Genomic DNA, 19937 nt, shown 5'->3' with positions numbered 1-19937 from the left:
AACACGATTTTCTAGACGAAACTACTTAACTATAATAATATAACCTATGTACTCAGGTTAGTGTCTATGTACCAATGTATGCATACGTATTACATATATAATATATATTCATAGCAAACGTGGTGTTTTGTTTAATTGTAAATATTGCCATTATCGTTTGTCAGGTAATTTTTTTTTTCATTTGCTTATAGCCAACGCGGTTAAGCCATTCTCTGAGATATCGCAAGCGATCAAGACCTTAGACAATGCTTATTGTTGTACATGTTATTATTATTTCTATTATTACGTACAGCTGATATATAGCGCGTGTTTACCCCGCACACGCTTCTTGTATACTAAATAAATGGGTAGGTACACAAACGCGAATATATTATAAGTATATATGATATTATTATTATTATTAGTATTGTTATAGACATAAAGAACAAAATATTCACTAGCAACGGTCCAATTAAAAAACACACGATCCACATGCAATTCGTGTATCCAATACACCTACCTAAATTATACTACAACGCAAGCAAGTATAATACATAATAATATAATGTATTATTTAGAATACACGAGGCGCTTGTAAAATTACTTAAAGTGGTTTCACGACAACGGGCGATGCGAGTATAAATAGTATTCGCCGAGACAAACTAAACGCTGTTAATATTATTAAAATACTTAGACGTACATAATACATAAATATATAATATACAGCGCTACTCGTCAACCAAATTACAAATATTATATTAGGTCATAGGCAATGTTTTAGAACTAAAACATCCCTGTTAGGGAAACTTTCGTCTTTCTTTCCCTCAAATTCGCACAGTATCCAATTTTACAATTGTCGCCCACAACAATACGTATTGTAATATAACTGTATATCTAGTATATATACAATACATGTGACTTTATATTAAATAATACTGAGCAACTATTGTGTACAATAATATTGGTTGATGAAAACGCATGCTATTGTACTATGGACTATAATAGTAGACCAATATAAAGAAGTTTACTAATACGCACTTTTACTTATAACACTGTGTTAATAAAATAGCGTTGAAAAGTTTTATATCGAACTATTCGAACTTATAGATTAGAAATAGGTATGTTTGATGAAATTAAATTTAAAAAAAGGCATTTGAGGGAAATCTAATAAAATAGCAATAACTATATTTTTATTGTTTATGACTATATGACAACGATAATGATAACATTTTGATACATAATAAATAAAAAATAATAATATACTTAGTAAAATACACTTTTAGTTGAACCATTTCCTGTAAATGTTCGACAAATTATGGAGTTCTAAGCAATAGGCATCTGGAGGAATAATATTTTCATCCAACACCACTCAATTTAGTGTCAAATTTAAACAATCGGTACACCAATAAGACGAGCTGCAGCAAGTAAATCGGTTACTGGTTACTATCGCGGTCGGTGGCAATTTGTAGCAGAAAAAATTCGACGTAATCGAAACGGTTAGAAGTTCAGGTGTAATTTTACTTCCAGGAAACCTGACCTGCAGATTCCATACGAGAAAAGAGAAACAAAAATCTCAATACTATACAAAGAAAAAAAAACAATAACACAAAACAGCGGTCTGGAACGAAAACGAATTTTAATAGCACGTGTGTATTATGGATAATATAAAGTGTATAACACCTGTGAGGAAAAAAAAACCGAGTCGAAAAAGAAAAAGAATATACGAATAAAAATTACGTGAAAAAAATGTATATGGTAGGTACCAACAGAAGTTTATGGGCCTTCTCGCTTTGTGCCTATACACGGTGGGAGAAGACTATAATATATTATAATATAATATATATTATTTATATATATATACATTATACACATATAGTACGTTCGAGATTCGAACGCAGAGACGCGCAATCGACATATGTGCTAATGGATAAGCCGCGACTTTTATGACTACCATTAAAAACATATACATATATACATATACGACTCAGTGTAGTTCCGTTGTAATAGCACGAGACCCGTCGATATTATATACATGTACGGTATACTAATTTAGCACCGTAAAATATCACGTGTATGTGCGTATACATAGATATAATAATAAACAACACTAATATTATAAAATGTAAGACGTACCCGCGTCGTACCTACATCGAAATTCAAACGATGAACAATACGTTTTTAGTGTCCGTATATACTTACCACCGCTGCTCGTGGTGAATACCCATCCAGCATAATATATATACATATTATTAGGAATTACGCAGTATATACATATACAGATAGGTATTTATTTATACTTAACCAAAATAGCAAAACCCGGGTAGGAGGTGTTAATACGCAACACGCTCATAAACGACGAGTGTTTTCTAAACGGAATTAGGTTGGTAAATATTGGTCGAAAAACTCGAAAACCATTGTGTCGTTTCAAGAGGTCTGCGATGAGTAGGTATAATATAATATCATCAAGTGTGCGCGTGTGCTGTGCGAGCTATACGTATAGTATGCATGATTCTGTATAGATACTCGTGACGTGATATACGTCCTTTATTACGACAAGGTGTCTTTTACATGTGTATACGATTGATCATCGAATAAGTATATTGTATATTTTGTACTCGGAGAATCGTCACCACCAAACAGAAATTTCCGTCGGATATTCAAAATATTCACACTAAGTACTATAATGCGTATTAAAAACCAATGCGAATTCGATTTTTCGAATGAGGTTTGTTTTAAGTAAAAGTGTGAAACCGTATGGATTTCGTTGTTAATACAAACCAAAATGTATATCAGAATACTGTAATAAATAGGTTCATGCAATTACATCAAAACTTAATGACTTGTAAACTTTTTGTGTAGAAAAAAATTAGTCTGCAGATTATTGCATATAAGAAGTAAATAAATAATAAAATTAAAAAGGTCTGCTTTAACGTTACACCTACAAAGTATCGACGACTATTATACCGATTATGATATTATGATATAGTATTTTTATGATTTACGTAATTAATATTTGACCTCGTTATTTTATCACGATTCACGAGGGGTTTGGATGAAACTCTATCATGATTATGCGATAATAATTATTTATGTATTGCAAATTGCAATAAACAGATTTCGAATTCCCAAATAAACGCACTTAATTAACGACTGCCTATTGGACATTCGATATCGCGTTTAGTGTGTTTATTTTGCTAAAAACAATATTATGTTTACACAACGAATAGCGAATCATTTTTTTGTTTTAGAATTTAAATTTAAATATCTAAAACGTATATTTTACTTTTTTTAATTGTACATTTCATTTTCCATTTTATGTATAGCTTATTTGTTTATAATTTACACAATGTTGTTATTGACTCAAATTTGACATTTCGATCTAATAAAATAATTGTATACTAAATACTAATAATAACTAACATATTAGTATATAATAATATTATACGTATTACATAATATTAGTCCCAAAAATTAGAGCACAATGCAAAAAAATCACAATTTATGTTAATATTCTTAATGATATGACCAACGGGGGGAAATAACTTAAAGTGGAAATTAATAATTAATATATTTGTAATTAGATACATACAATTTATTTCTGTATTTTTAGTTTGTAAAATATAATAATATTGCAAGTTTTTTTTTTTTGAATTTATATTTTATCGTTTAATCGTTTAATCATTAATAGTCAAGTCATCATCCCAAGTTTTCTATGTTCTATTATTTTTTCATGTATAGCAATCTTTATGAGTGTGAAAGTGTAAATATAAATTCCATAAATAGCTAGCTACAGTCCATTAAAAAGTAATATACTAATATCACAAAATATATATATATATATATATCGAATGACACTTGAGTTATTATTCTTTCGTCAAAATTATTTAAATACACAAGATATATGACTTTTAGGTAAACACGTTATAAAAAAAATTTCATTTAAACAATATAAAATGTATTAAACTGTAAAATAAGTAATTTAAAGAGTGCCGAATTTATATTAAATGATTTTGACCGAATCTCTCTCGAGGGAATTAATTATATTAGCTTTCCAATAATTTCGTGTCCTTTTTTTCAGATGTTTTAAGAAATTCTACTTGAGATGGTAAAAAAAGCTTAAAAAGTCTCAAGCAATTCTTAATATATTAGATACAGAACAGTAAAATACACATTATACTGCAAAAAGGTGCTTTTTCGAACTGCTTAGCTGCTTTTGAGAAAATTGTAACAACGAAAAAATAACTGTAATAGTCTAATGGAACGTTTTTACTTTTGATTTTAAAATAAATCTTAAAAATTTTTGGATAAAATAAGCTCTACTCAAAATCATTTTTTGAATATAATAATAATATAATTTATCACTACTTCCAAGTATAAGAATAAAATATCAAACTCTTAGGAACATCGACCACCCCACGTCCCACACTACAGCATATCAGAAAACATCAGCATTGGGATCAGCGCTCTTTTCACTAGTAAAATATTGCTGAGTGTCAATAATTCCATAAATATCTTCTTTTTTTGGGGGGTCCAAAATTGTTTATCCTTATTCAATTATGATAACATTATATAGGCATTGAATAATTTATAATATAAAGCATATATAATACAATTACTATTATAGATATAAGTAATATACGCAATACGCATTGCAGATTCGCAAAATATAAATAATTAACTTTTGATCTAATTTTGAATTGAGTTTTCTAAAAAAGCTAAAATATGAAAGACTACGGAATCCAAGTATTTCAAATAATGATTTTTATGAAACGTTTACAAAGACAACTCAATTTGCGTCATCATAAATATTTTATACAGTATACCTACTTAATCATTTCGAAAACATCAACTAAAGCAATACAAATTATTCACATAATATAAAAAAAAATTTAAAAATGTCGATGGGTTTTTTAAATTTATTTTTATATGAAAAATAATTGAACAATGGATAGACAAATTTAAGACTTGCCAATGTTTATAAGTATAATAAACTTTAAAGCTTATTAATATATTATATTCATTGAATAAAATAAATAAATAAATTGTTAATGTACCTGTGTACAGCATGTATTAAAAGTTATGAACAATAATTTATCGCAGGGGGGTATTATTTTATTTTTATTGCATCGACGATCGATATAACAATCGAGAATTTATTTAAATTCATTTCTAATAATATATTTTTCCATATTAATTAATTATTATTTACTAACGCATCAAATTATATAGAATGTTTTAAGGAGATAAGTCATTCTGCATTTTATTTTAAAACTTTAAAACCTATTAAAATTTATATACTTTAATTTATATTTTGTTGTTTTTAACATTTTAGTACTTATCAAATATTTTTTATATGATATTAATATTATTCATCTATTTAAAAATATATATATTAAATATTTATGGTAATAAACTAAATAACTTTTAATTTATTAAAACAAAATACCAAAAGTGTATAGTGTGATTAAATTATAATCTGTTATATTAAACTGTAATTCATATTAAGTACTAAGTAGGTATAACGTATAAACTTCTAATGTTTAAATATAATATACTGTATGGCATTTATTTGAATTGCAATAAGGATAATTAAAAATAAATTGTTAAATTATATTATTCATATGAGAATATGTTAATATTTCAAATTTTAAACATTATTGTTTTAACTATTATATTATAGTATATGTTTGTCAATTTTATTAAAATTAATATAAATAATATATTTTTCGCATTTTATTTATCACATAACTTATGGATGATACTGACTACTTAAAGTTTAAACCAATAATTATATTTAACTTCACTTCTCAACGTCTTTATAAAATATATTTATTAACTGATCACTATATACTATAATTTTATCATAATAAAACAATGAAATTATATCAAGTGACAAGAAATAGTTGTGTTTAACTAGGTATGATGAATTATATAGGTATACCTACTCAAATAAGTTTTTGAGATTCGTAAATAATTGATCAAAGAATAGTAATTTATTGGAGTATATTTGTTGATAAATATTATATTATAACATGATGAATAGTAATTAACATCATCGAACTGTATAGGAATAAAAATATTTTCGAAAACATTTAAGAAAATGACTATTCGTTGATAGAATAGCACTCACATTATTATATACATATAATGGTATATTTGGATCTTTTGTAACGATGTACTTGAACCTTCTAACCCGACTACCACAACATACTTATTTCAATAAGATGAATAACAGAGATTGTTATGTAACGTCTTTAATCTATTTATATTATGATTGTAAACTCAACAAATAACGTATGATGCGTCGATGCTTGTCGATGTAAAAAAAAAACATAAAATATTATTTTAATACTTTTGTATATTATAAATTATTGCTTGATTTTACCAGCTTAGGAATTTATTTATTGATTGTTTTAACAGAATATTTAAGAAAATATTCTCTAACTTTAGAAGTCCTTTCAAAGTATGCTAAATTTAAATTTAAAGCACTAAAGTATTATGCAATTTTTACCTCATTGTTGTATTAAATGCGCAAAGAAAATATAATATTGTATTTATAACTTGTATGGGTGACTGAAGGAGAAAATGGTTAGCATCTTAGAATATTATTATTTTATTTTCACTGACATTTGCATCAAAAATGATTTGCGTGGCTGTCGCTTCCGCCGCATAATAAATTCCTTTGGAAATTTGTATTAAATATTTTTCCAGATATGAAAAATGATTATCATTTCACCGTCCTACATACAAAATCTTGAGCATTATTATACGAGATTCAAATAAATATTATACTGCGATATATATTATGTATATTTAATTACACGTCTTACCTATGTACAAGGTATAAAGTTGGTACAAATGATTTTATACCGAGTCGAATTTTAATCACAAATGCGTTTGGTAGAAAATAAAACTGTCGTTTAGCCGAAACAACAAATTTATTCTCATAAATGTACGTAGGTGATGGAAACGTTTTGGTTGTACGACAACAAGATTCCAATAATATTGACCGATTCCAAACAACTGAATTGATGACGAATGATGATGATAATTGATAATATTATACACTATAGACACTAGTGTTTCCTCACCTAGTATTTCGTATTTTTATTTTGGAGAGGGAATTTCAATGGACAACGATAACGCCCCCTCACACACTACACACAAAATCTAAACATAGAATATTGTTGAATATTAAACCGCCTATTATCTATGTACAGTTTACCTATAAGTAATAGTTAATATCGACTATAGTTTTGTATAAAATAATATAAAAATTATGATTTACATAAAAATATTTATGATAATCATTAATTAATTTCGATATTTTTTTCCGGAATTGCTCAAAGGTATTATATTATTATTTATTATTTATTTTTTGTAATATTTATATGTTTATTGGCAATTACCGACACACTCCTATTCACATAAATCAGACACCTCTCACACTCGTTTTTATCATGTTGTTTTTGTTGTTGTTATTATAAGTTCTAAAACGTGGACCGGTAAGTAATAGTGTTTAACCTTTAACAATCCTTAACTATATTGTTTTTACGCGATCGTTTATAATTTTCCCCAAATAATTTTTGTATTTCATTCCTAAGAAAACGACATTGTATGTGTAATACGTTTTTATCTTTGTCACATCAATCTGCTATTACATCAAGTCACAAAAAGCATACTCCAAGCGCACGAATAAACAAAGTTATTTAATGTACGTCGATATTAAAACACAGTATTTTATTGAAATTACTTGTTCTAACTATATATAGATAAAAGTGTAAGTTTACACTCATATATAAATAAATATATCATATTGTACAGTTATATAAAGTATATAGATACAGTGTAGGTGGTATATTATAGGTACCTATATAATATATATATATACTATTACAACCTACTCGTATTATATAAAACAAGGGGTACATAAAATAATATCATGGTGGTTTCGCGACGGTTCGTTGAAATATTTACATTTCAAAGATATAACAACCGCGGTAATCTCTTTTAACCTACTTATATAAACAAACGCCGACCTCATCTACAGTCCACTGCTTACGCATATAATATTATATTATACGTATATTAACAGTATAATCGATAACCCCCCTTCACAATGCAACAAGACGTAATGTATGATATGTATATTATAATATAGCCGCCAGAGACCTGATAATCACTATATAATCACGGTATACTCACGATATTGTTGTGCTATAATATATTTGCCGAATATATATAGTGACAACAGGTCTGTATTGTAATTTGTAAGTCGCGAAGAATCGATAACTTTCTGCGGGCGCTGAAAGCGAATGGCTGAAGATTGTACTATATTGAAATGCGCATCAATGACATTTAATAATACTATAAAAATCGTATTTATGATGTTTGTGTAGGTACTTATTGCCAGTTTTTTTTTTTAGTACATCGGTAGGTATATTCATCAATATATTATTATGAAATGCTATAGAAATATATTTTTATATTTTCTACGAATATTATTATTTGTTTATATTTAAAAATACCTTGTATTTTTTTAAGATATAGCCTGGTCCGCGATGGTAAAACAATCACTTTGCACGTACTATCCTAATCAATTTTTTTCTAAATAACGGTAAATAGATATGGAACTCACATATTATTATCATATAGCTTACCGGTGATTTGTAAATGTCCGAACGGGTTGCCTTTTGACGGTCCCGTACAGTTCCACCGATGTGTACTAAACTGTTGTTGGCATTCTTGTTTGGCCATCCGTATGCCGTGACCGACGGCGGCCATCGCGTCAGGTGCAGCGGCGCAAATCCTCCGTTGGCCTGCCGTCAGTCCGACTATCTTGTTGCAAATCACTTGGGCACCAAACGCGCTTGCCAATACCCTGAAAACATAAACACTTAATAAATACACAACCCTTTATATGTATTCAACTGATAACGTTTAAATAATTTTCACGAGATGATTAAGAGACATAGCAACAAATGATCAAGTTTTTAAGTCAAAAAAAAAAAATACATTTTTATAAATTTTAATCTTACATTGATTGTCAACATTTACAAGTTTACGTAAATTGAAAAATTGATCAATTATTACAAATATCCTAGGCGCGCAGGATAACGTCGTAAAATGTATAATAAATGATTATAATCAATATTTCTCATTAAATATTACAATAATTTATTACATTCAAAATAATTATCGAGCACTATCAAAATGTGAATATTTATTATTAAACCTTAATTATTATAGTGATGATGTAAACAGTATGATTAATGATAATCGTTATCATTTGTATCAATATTTGACAATTTAAAAGCAAAGTTTAATTCCTAGTCCCTAAATACATACCTAATTACAAACATTATATATAGGTAATATATACCCGGTTATAAATTATAACATCGTAATCAATAGTAAAATATTAAATCAAAAAGTTTGATTTAATTTAAAATGTTATACTTATATAATAGCACCATTACTTCAATCTTTATTTCTCGTTGAAACGTGGTAGTCATAATTTATTTTATATTGAATTGAGTACTCAATTATTCAATTATTTATTTATTTAATGATTATTAAATAAGTAGTAACTACGATAGTCTTAGTTTGTTCGACTTTAAAATATATTCTATACTTTAAATCTTATAACTTCTTGGCTAGATTATATGCCATACATATAATACTGTTACAGCAATGCCAGTGATTGTCACACTACGTAGTACGTACATTTTATCATTGATTATTTCAATATATCACAGTATTAGTAATCTATATTATACACAAATCTTTAATCAACAATATTATAGTAATAAATAATATTTAATAATATCTGTTTAACTGAAAGATAAATTACGGTAATTAAATTCCGTAATGTATTAACAAGCTGGAAATTATTTTCTGGGTGGGCTACACTAGATAGTAATTACTAATTATTAATTATTAACTACTATTGTAAGTGATCTAGCACTGGAGGCTACTGTCTATTAAAAACGAACTTCGCAAAAACCACCATTTGCAACGAGAACTAACCTAACCTAATAATAATTATTAGGTTTTATTATTTACTTATTAAAGGATTAATTCCCCTGCGTTGTTTTCCTAAATTAATTTCAAAATTTCCATCTCAACAAACGAGATCCAATATTCCTTTCCATGTTCTATTTTCCTCTACAAACTATGCTATTACACTTCCCCTTAACACTTTGTATACACTAGCTAATATGGACCCTAATTTTTCTTTCCGATTGTAAATTTTATTTCAGTTGAATTATTAATTATCACTTGTAACTAATAATCTATACAGGTGTAACCAACTAATATAACCTAAGTTGTATTGTATACTATTATAATTTTGTTTTTCTCTTTTTTTTTTCGGGCGACAAAATAATCCCTATAATTTTAACTCAAAATTTGTCAGCAAAAATTGTATATTGATAAATTATGTAATGTATAATAATCATAGATAAATATTGTGTGTGATATAAATATCATATTATTACGTATATGCACCATCGGAACCATAATAATAAAATATCAGAATGTAATTGGAATTGTGTAAAAAATAGTATTTACTTTACCTAAACTAAACACCTTATATTACTAAATACTAACTCATTTTTGTTAAAAAAATGTATTGGTCGAAGAGCTATAAAATTTTAAAAAGTTTTTTATTCTCTCCGAGTATTATAATAAATCATAGAGAATAGAATTAACAACTTTAACCATAATCATACAAAAACTGTTTTATCTAAGGACACTCATGTTTGTAAAATTATAAACAGTAATTTTACCTCTACAACCTACCCATGTCACTTTATGTATAATTTGTGTCAGATGGAGTTAACACAATACAATACATATATGATACATTTGTATAAAAATCCCTAACGGATCATCTATTTAAGACATTATAACTAACGCAGTTTAATTATCATACGAAATGTTTAGCTAGAAAATTCATCACACCACTCTGACCTAATTAAATTATCGACCGATGTAAGCGTTTGGAGAAAAAATATACTTTTAGTTTCACTAATTTATATTCTTATACCTAGTCTGCTTTATTTGTTTTGTAAAAAATTTAAAATTCAACTCTTATACGTATACAATGTTGAATGCAGAACATAAATTTGAAAATAAGATGTATATTGTTTTTGCGCAATGCTATTTATAAAATTATACAATGGAGTATTGGCTAAATAATTTGATGATTAATAGTGGTTTTAATTTTTTTACTTCTAAACAATAAAATAATAAAGTAAATTGAATTCCTTTTGTGTATTCTGATTTATAAAACTGAGTCAAAAACAAAAATAAAAATAAAAATGTAATATTATAATATTATATGAACAGGTAAGGCAATCACTCAAATCAATTAAGAATAAAAGTATTCTTAAAAGAAAAAAAAATAAATAGAACAATTTTTTATACATAGAATTTTAAATAAATAGGAAGCATTAAAGCTATTTCACAAATTATATTCTAAGGATTCGATAAGACCATGTTTAAATTAATTTTTCATAAACTTGTAATTAATTGTTAAGCGACAATAATTCAATATTTTCATGTTCTACCTATTATATAACATTTTATACAAGTTAAGAAATAATAAATTCAGGTCGCATATCAAGCGAGTAAAATACAAAAATTATTTTATTAGAAATAAAGTATTTGATTTAATGTTTAAAAAAACATAAATTATTGTAATTAAAAATTCAGTGTTTAATTATGTAGTTTAGCGAATCATTAGTTAGTTAAACGCATTAAAATAAATTAGAACATAAACAATATACATAGTACCCACATCATAATAATATGTATATTCGTTGAAGTAATATAATATGTTACTATTTGTATTCATTTAAATAATAATTTAAATACATTAATTTCAGTATTGGGTTTTTTTTTTTGACAAGCATATGTATAGTACATAAATATATTGAAAAAACTATACACTCGTAATAGTTGAGGAGCAAAATTATTAGTTAGCTGCTGAATAGCAACCAACGTAAACTTTTTTAATTAAAGTCTTAAATCTCAATCAATTTATTTTTAGAATACATAATTAAATCTTAGTTTTTATACACGCATATTATTCGTCTAGATTGTTTAAAATGAGAAACGATATACCTACTCGTTATTTTGCACCGATATATAAATAATGTTCCTCTTTTAACTTAATTTGATTTAATAATGTTTGAAATTATTTTTGACTTGGGAAACTGTACGTTTAACAGTGTTTAACGGTTGCACGAATAATAAAAAAAAAAGCACTTTTAAACATTAGAAATCTATATGTAAGAAAAATCTAGTACCCTCTAAAATTAATGATATCGCTTGATTACAAAACGTATATTTACATAGATTTGTATTAGTAGTGCCTTAATAAACGATTCGAATATCCCGTGTAGTTTATAATGTAGGTGTACACTAAACGGACAGAGATATAATAAAATAATATAACAAAAACGACTACAAAACATTTTTTTTTTCTTGAACCGGTTATTATCAGTCCATCGAGACACTATAGGTAAAAGGTGTCCAGCGTATCAATACATGATACACGTCTACCGAAAACACCTCAAATTGATGAAGATCTGTTTCTGTTCGAACATAATATAATATAGCTGTATAGAGCTGTAGCTATAGGCGAGTTAATATTATTGTCTACGAGTATTATAATAATATATTATATTCGTACCTACCTATATGTTTTTTTTTTTTTTTATTATTAAAAGCTATGGGTACCATATAATTAAAATTATCATTAATCCCATCCTCTTCGTGCGACGAATAAATAATTTTCACTTGTTCACACGTACATTATAACCAATCGTAATATTTCTCGTCTTCTCATTGCACAGGAACACCGACATAGGTACGCTTGAATTATAATATTACCTGTGTTAGGTAACAACTAACAATATACTATTATTATCATTGCCCACAATAATATAAATATTATTATGAGTGTGGCATTAACCCTATAACAATAACTGTATAGTGGTCATATTGTGACTTGTGATCATGTAATTATGCTATAATATTCATATTAAAATATATAAATAGTTTTAGATGTTTTCGACATCAGTAAATCAATAATAATATACAACTATTGCATAAAAATGTTTATAGAAAATAAAATGAATTTTTTTAACACTTTTAAATAATCTATAGTAAAATTTAAATGGTAAGTAATATTTTATAGATAGTTTTTGAAAAACAATAGAGATCAAAATTGTATCAATGTACTGATTAGTTTGTATTTAAGACAATTAAGTCAATTATTAATCGATTCAAACTGTAGGTACTCATATTATTCAGTATTTATTGTATCACATTACTCTGAAGAAGTAATTATGTAGATTCTAAAAAAATGTTATATATATTTAGTTTATTATTCGTGACATAATATTATAAAAGTAGACTAAAACAAATTAAATATAATATTTATGGAGACATTTTATGTTGCAAAGGAATGCTTTGATGTAATTTGTCAGTGCGAAATAAATAATTGTAGTCTTGTATATAATGACTATAAGGACTCTAGAGGGTTTTGCATAAAATTCCAATTCCTTTGAACGCTGCACGGTCCTACTTTAATTGGAATAAGTTTTAAGCTAAAAATGCAATTATTTCGTTTCAAAATGCGATTGTTGTTAATGAAAATTAGAGAGTGAACCCAAAGTTCTGTTCGATTCGATGATCTTTACAAAGAAATAATCTATGATTACTTATTAATATAATACAAGGTTATAAATTGAATGAATTGATTATAATTAAAATATATGTTTAATGTTTAATACAATTATAAAATTAAAAAATACTTTATATCAATAATTTATTTGAGTGGCATAATAATATTATTACATGTTACTATTTTATAGTAGTATACACTTTCAAGTTATTAATCAATGTTTGTTAATTATAATTAATATAATTTATTTTTACAAAATTCCTAATCATGATTAGAAAAAAATTTAAACTTTTATTTAGATTGACTTTTATTGTAAGTAAAATATAAATATAAGTAAATATGTATCTTTTTAACCTTATTAACTCTGTTTTTATATTATGAGATACTATATGTTATAAAAAATATAAAGTAACTAAATAAAATATATTCTTCAAAAAATCATTTAACATTATTTTTATTGAAAGTAATCAATTTTACTCAAATAAATAACATATTTTGTAATACTATTTTGTAAATTATTGTGGGATTTATATTTGGAAAAACTAAACCACTTTATGATTGAACGAACGATGTTTAAAAAGCAATATTCAAACTCATCTTAAATCCATACGTTCGGTTCTATTGTTTTCAAACAGAAAAATTTAAAGATTTATATGTTATTAAAAGACTAAAAAAGTATTCTCTTCAACCGGTTTGCATTGCAACAATGCGAAATGTATAGGTAAAAAATCAGTTTAAATTTATCGTATTATGCATCGTGTATTGTTTTAATAAATAAATGTATATTATAAAATAGTTCTTCTAACCGCAAACCATTTTTTATAAATTTATTTGCAAATAAAAAAAAAATTTAGCTTACAGTCGTATTAAATAATAATATTCTATTTTGTCAAAACCAAATATATTTCATACAGTGACAGTTGACGAGCAAATAATCGTGTAGGTAGATAATAATTTAAATGGAATGTTGTATCTGTTGTATTTTATAGAATTAAAACTAAATAAAATAATTGATATCAAATCAGAGAAATCTTCTTTATCAGTAATCTACATGTGAAATATATAATTTATAACACATTTTTTTTGCAATAATGTGTACAATATTTTTTAACAATGAAATATGAAGTATTTTACTGATTGACTAATCTAGACGAAAACCGATTGTTTGTGTAAATGAATTCAAAACTGTATCATGAATATAGATTTAATTATAATAATACCATATCAATATCATTACAAATTTAACACTGGTTTTACGCTCACAGACGATCTCGATCTCAGCTCCACTTATCCAGTTTATGAATAATACAGTAATACACAAAGACAATAATAATATAAGCGTATAATGCCTAGGTTTATAATATATACTACTAACTACCTAATAAGTAATAGTATTGCCATTTGTTTCTCGCATCGGCAAACACCACACAGACGTCATTTCGATCGTTGTCCGCTCGTGCAATAATCTATACAGCGAGATTCGTCGAGATATGGCGGATGCAGTACTTATACTTTCGTCGTGATGTACAATATAATTATTATGGTCGCCGTTCACATGACGTTCACATTTATTTATTTGTTTTTATCACCGAGCGAATCTGAAATAGAAACGGTCGGTCGACTGGTCTTAAAAGTATTATTATTATTATTATTATATTTTTTCAGTTAAATCATATTTCCGAGGAGGCTGCAGTGTGCAGCGGTGCAGTTGTCGGGCTCTCTATAGAGTACACACACACACACACACACACACACACACACATAATATTATCTCGTAGGTATATATAATACGGTGACCGGGAGACGACGTACAGCATATATAGGTACGTGTAATAATAATATGACGTCTAGCAATTACTATATATTATTTTATATACAAATTTTGTCGTCCGCGAGTTATCGTGCGGTAATAAAACGAGAGAAAAAAAAATACGAATAAAAACCTCGAGTGCCTCGGCTAGTTTTGTGGGAATCGTTCGTGACCACCGGTGGGCGTACGGACACGACTGCGGCGACGACGACGAGGACGTCCGTCGCTAATTGACGCAGAGAGACAGCGGCGCGCACCTTTTTACAATAATATCACATAATAATAATAATATATTACGAACTCTGCCGGAATAGTGCCACCGGCGGTTCTCCGTGGAAAAAAGAAGAACAAAACCAAAACAATCGTTTGACGATATATACTGCACCAACTCATTATTAATAATTGTTGTGTCCGACTGATGTCGCCGACCGATATATATGGGTACACACACGTCGCTCTCGTCTAGCTCGAAATCGAATTCCTGTAGAATGTAGATCGATCGATATTATGCAATATACAAACGGCCGAAACGTTATAAATTTATAATAATATCATCTCAAGAGAAATACTGTGTACAAAATACCGCGCTCAAGCGTACTATAGACAACACGCGTACTATATATACGTAAATGTTTGTTAGCAGTATACAAAATATTCACAGCATCTTGACAATATTTTAGTCGAGTTTTGTACTTCTCTGCAACTATCCGATATAACACGTACCTATGCCTAAAATTAAATTATGATTTTTTTTGTTCATGCCTCCGCCATATAGGCTCGATATACATGACTTTAAGACGGTCATCATACAGTTAGCACGTATGTATATATTTCTCGATACGGCTATGTATCGGAATACGACTGTAGTTTTTCATTTGCATCGTAGGTATTTTGTTTTATTGTTTTTCTACCGTGTAGAACAATGACATGGGTGGTGGGTGCATATTATACATTTCTTATTTTTTTTCGCGATTTCCATAATAATTGTATCCACTTCGTGTACTGTTAAAACACTTAAAACCATAAGAACTGTAGGACTAAAAACTTTACCCTTTGGTGTCATTACTTGCGATATTCAAAAAGATTTTTTTTGTTTCTGAATAAGCAGTTGATATACGTACATTCGACATTAACTACATAATATAACTACGGTTAGGTAAGTTTAATATGCACCTATATCAATACCTATCACTTAATAGTATTATTAATACTGAAATTTAATAATATATGATACCATATTAAATTCACAGTAAATGTGACACTGTTTATGTATAGGTACAATGTAATAATAAATAATTAACGAGGATATTACAGTAATCTCATAGAAATTTCCCAATTTACGTTAAGCTCTTCACCACGCAAATTTTAGGGCGCATAGGTATGTATAACTATAACAATAATAAGTATATGAGTTAGATACACATGTACAATCTATGTCATTTTTAACGATGACATTATATGTACCTAATAGATACTTGTAATACTGTAACACAAGCTAATAATTCCGACCGTCAAAATTCATAGGAAATTGATGAACAATACGTATTATATATTTAATCAATATAGCTTAGCCGTTAATAAATTATCGAACGTTTCACGATTAATCAGAAGGCGGTCGGCCACCGAGCACAACTTAATCTCTCGCGGCTCCTGGATGATTCAAGTCATAAATAACTAGTTGCGGCCTCCATGCGGTATTATTATTAAAATATCTGTAACACACCGGCAAGTACTAATCAATGGAAAACATTTTCGGTGAGAGACAAAATTATTTTTGTAATTTTTGACATTAGAGGAAAATATAACCGATAAACGACTCAGAAGATGTAAGATACGTGCCCTGTATTATAACGATATGCGGTCGCTCATTGCATTTAACTATTTAAGCGTACGTTCAAATATAAAATTCGTCACTTTATTTAGTTAGTGTGGGGTCTGAAATCTTGATGGCAAAAAAAAATAAACAAAAAAACAAAAATCATTACCATCTGCGAACGGGCAGAAGGCGGTTTACCCGGCGTATAATATGAGTTCGCAACTCACTAACTCGGCGTATTATATACGATAATATGATATAATATTATTATGATTCATTTCGTTGTAAAAGATAGGCACACTGGTACACGTATTCTTTAGTAATGTGTGTTTTGTGCATGTCTGTGTGTCGAGAAATTATATTCTGTTAATTAATTCTGTACTATAACTTTCAACCGTACACGCATATATAGTATACACTATACACATTCACATTAGCAAACCGCGGAGGTTTTTAGTTTTCAAACTCCCACAGCCAAGCGCAAGGCGAGGTACCCGCATATAATATTATAATATGTATGTTAGTAAAATATCTAAGCGTACAGATACAGAGTGATCATTTCAATAACGGACACTCGTTCATATTATTACTTATCAAAAAGTATATTGAATTTTTTCTCAAATTTCTTCATTTAAAATTCTCCTTTAATATTCCCCATATTTTTTTAAGCTTCGTATGTTTATAAATGAACTTACTATGCATTAATTTTTATTTTATTTCAACCTAGCCTAAAGCAAAACATTTTACTTTATCTTCTTATAATGTACAGACATAATATTGTTTGCTGTGATAAATAATAATAATAATAATAATAATAGTTATTAAAGTGCTCGGGAGTGATGCATCAACAGTTTCACAGAGTATAATACTCTTCTCATCAGTTTGTTTCTTGTATTTAAAATATTTTACATATTTTAATAAAACATAATTTATTCAAATTCTTTGTTTTTACTCAAAAATATTGTTGAACATGTTGTTCTTTGAATTATAATATAATTAAAAATTTAGGTTTCTCTTCGTAAAAGATAGGTAGTTATTTAAACAATATAATATAAAAATTAGATATGTTTATATACATGGATGAAAACAGAATGGTACTTGATAAAAATTTACAATTATCAGTATACGATAAAATATAACGCTAAACTACCATAGTTGAAACAATAAGAATATATATGTAAATTCCTTTAACTGCAGTATAATAATATATAAGAATATAATAAGTAAATAGTTCGATTTTTCTTAAACAATTCGTTTATGTTAAGTCCCTCAAAAATTATACGTAATATTTATGACGTCTACCCCCATAAGCATTTACAAGCTACACTGAATTTGTTTCGATGGCCTTTAAGGAGCGAGAAAGGTACGCCACACGAGAACTAAATAATTCGTAGTATATAATAATATAAATTATTGTATGCTATGTACCATATTATTACTATTAAAACCTAAGTTTACGACGTTTTGATATCGTTGAAAACGTTCCGGCGGCGTCTCGTCGATAACCTGCACATTTCCATACATACCTACATTGTATTATGCATAATATCCGCACTGTACCATAAATGTTTTGTACATAACATTATAATGTTCGAAATAATATGTGCTATGGGTATGTCGTATGTGTACCGATCAAGTATAGATATTATAATAATATATTGTATATTATTATAATATAATATAGGTAGGTATAATATATTTTTATCATTGATATAATCACTGCGTTATTCACAATACCCGACGTTGTACAAGTATTTGCAGAATTGTATATTATACATATTATACACGGTGCGTGTATATACCAATGCGCGATCAAATACACATTATTCGCAATAAATTCCCAATAATCCGCAGTAATAATTAAACGAAAATCATTAACGCGTTTGTACATTATATATCCGATAAAAAAAAAGTCACGGGGTTGAAAAAACAAATTCTTTCCAGAATTTTTAATTATAATATTATATAATATGTATTCTGCTTCCTAATATAATTACCAATTATTTTTATTGAATTATTGTTCTAAGATATGATCCAAGTCTATAACATTAGAAAGTGAAGATAAAAGTGTGAGGCTTTTTTCCTGGATACAATAAGTAGTCCCTATCTACCCACACACACAACCATCATACGCACAAACTAGATTTTGTGTTCTTTTAAATTATTATTGATTCGGTCGTCTAGACTAGCTATATGTTACACGCACAGATCGGATTTGGATGATACTCTAATAAAAATGTTTACGATCCTCTCGAGTAAACGAAAAAATAAAATAAAAAATATAAGCATTGACCTTCCTTCAAAGATTGATGCGCTTAATTAACAAAAAATGTATGGAACTCATAACGGAATTCTTGCATACAGTAAACACGAGAGACAATGGCAACAAATACCATAGACTCTGTTTGGTGTGTAGAATTTTTTAGCAATTAAATTTGAGTTATTGTATGGATATTTGGTATTTCATTATTGAACAACTTTTTTATAACGTACCTACATTTTTTTATTGTTTAAAGTTTTTAAGTACTTTTAAATTAAAAGGTTTAAAAATACAGCATTTTATTACATTGTTTATTTTTCGGTTAAACGATAATAGTATGTGCATGCAAAATAGAATACTGCGGCGATATTGGTAT

At 27.4% G+C, this 19937-nt stretch overlaps 1 protein-coding gene across 1 annotated transcript in view; it reads right to left on the bottom strand.

Moving 5' to 3' along the window:
- LOC114124781 (protein Wnt-2) overlaps nucleotides 1-19937 on the bottom strand; it is a 58888-nt gene that overhangs the window by 22062 nt on the left and 16889 nt on the right. The window contains exon 2 of the mRNA XM_027988151.2: nucleotides 8640-8860. Within this exon, the coding sequence (XP_027843952.1) occupies nucleotides 8640-8860 (221 nt within the window). The remainder of the gene's footprint in view (nucleotides 1-8639; nucleotides 8861-19937) is intronic.

Source organism: Aphis gossypii, chromosome 2 (assembly GCF_020184175.1).
Source record: "Aphis gossypii isolate Hap1 chromosome 2, ASM2018417v2, whole genome shotgun sequence".
Taxonomy (NCBI): domain Eukaryota; kingdom Metazoa; phylum Arthropoda; class Insecta; order Hemiptera; family Aphididae; genus Aphis; species Aphis gossypii.
Note: the sequence above shows the minus strand (reverse complement) of the source record. Positions and strands in the feature narration are given on the sequence as shown.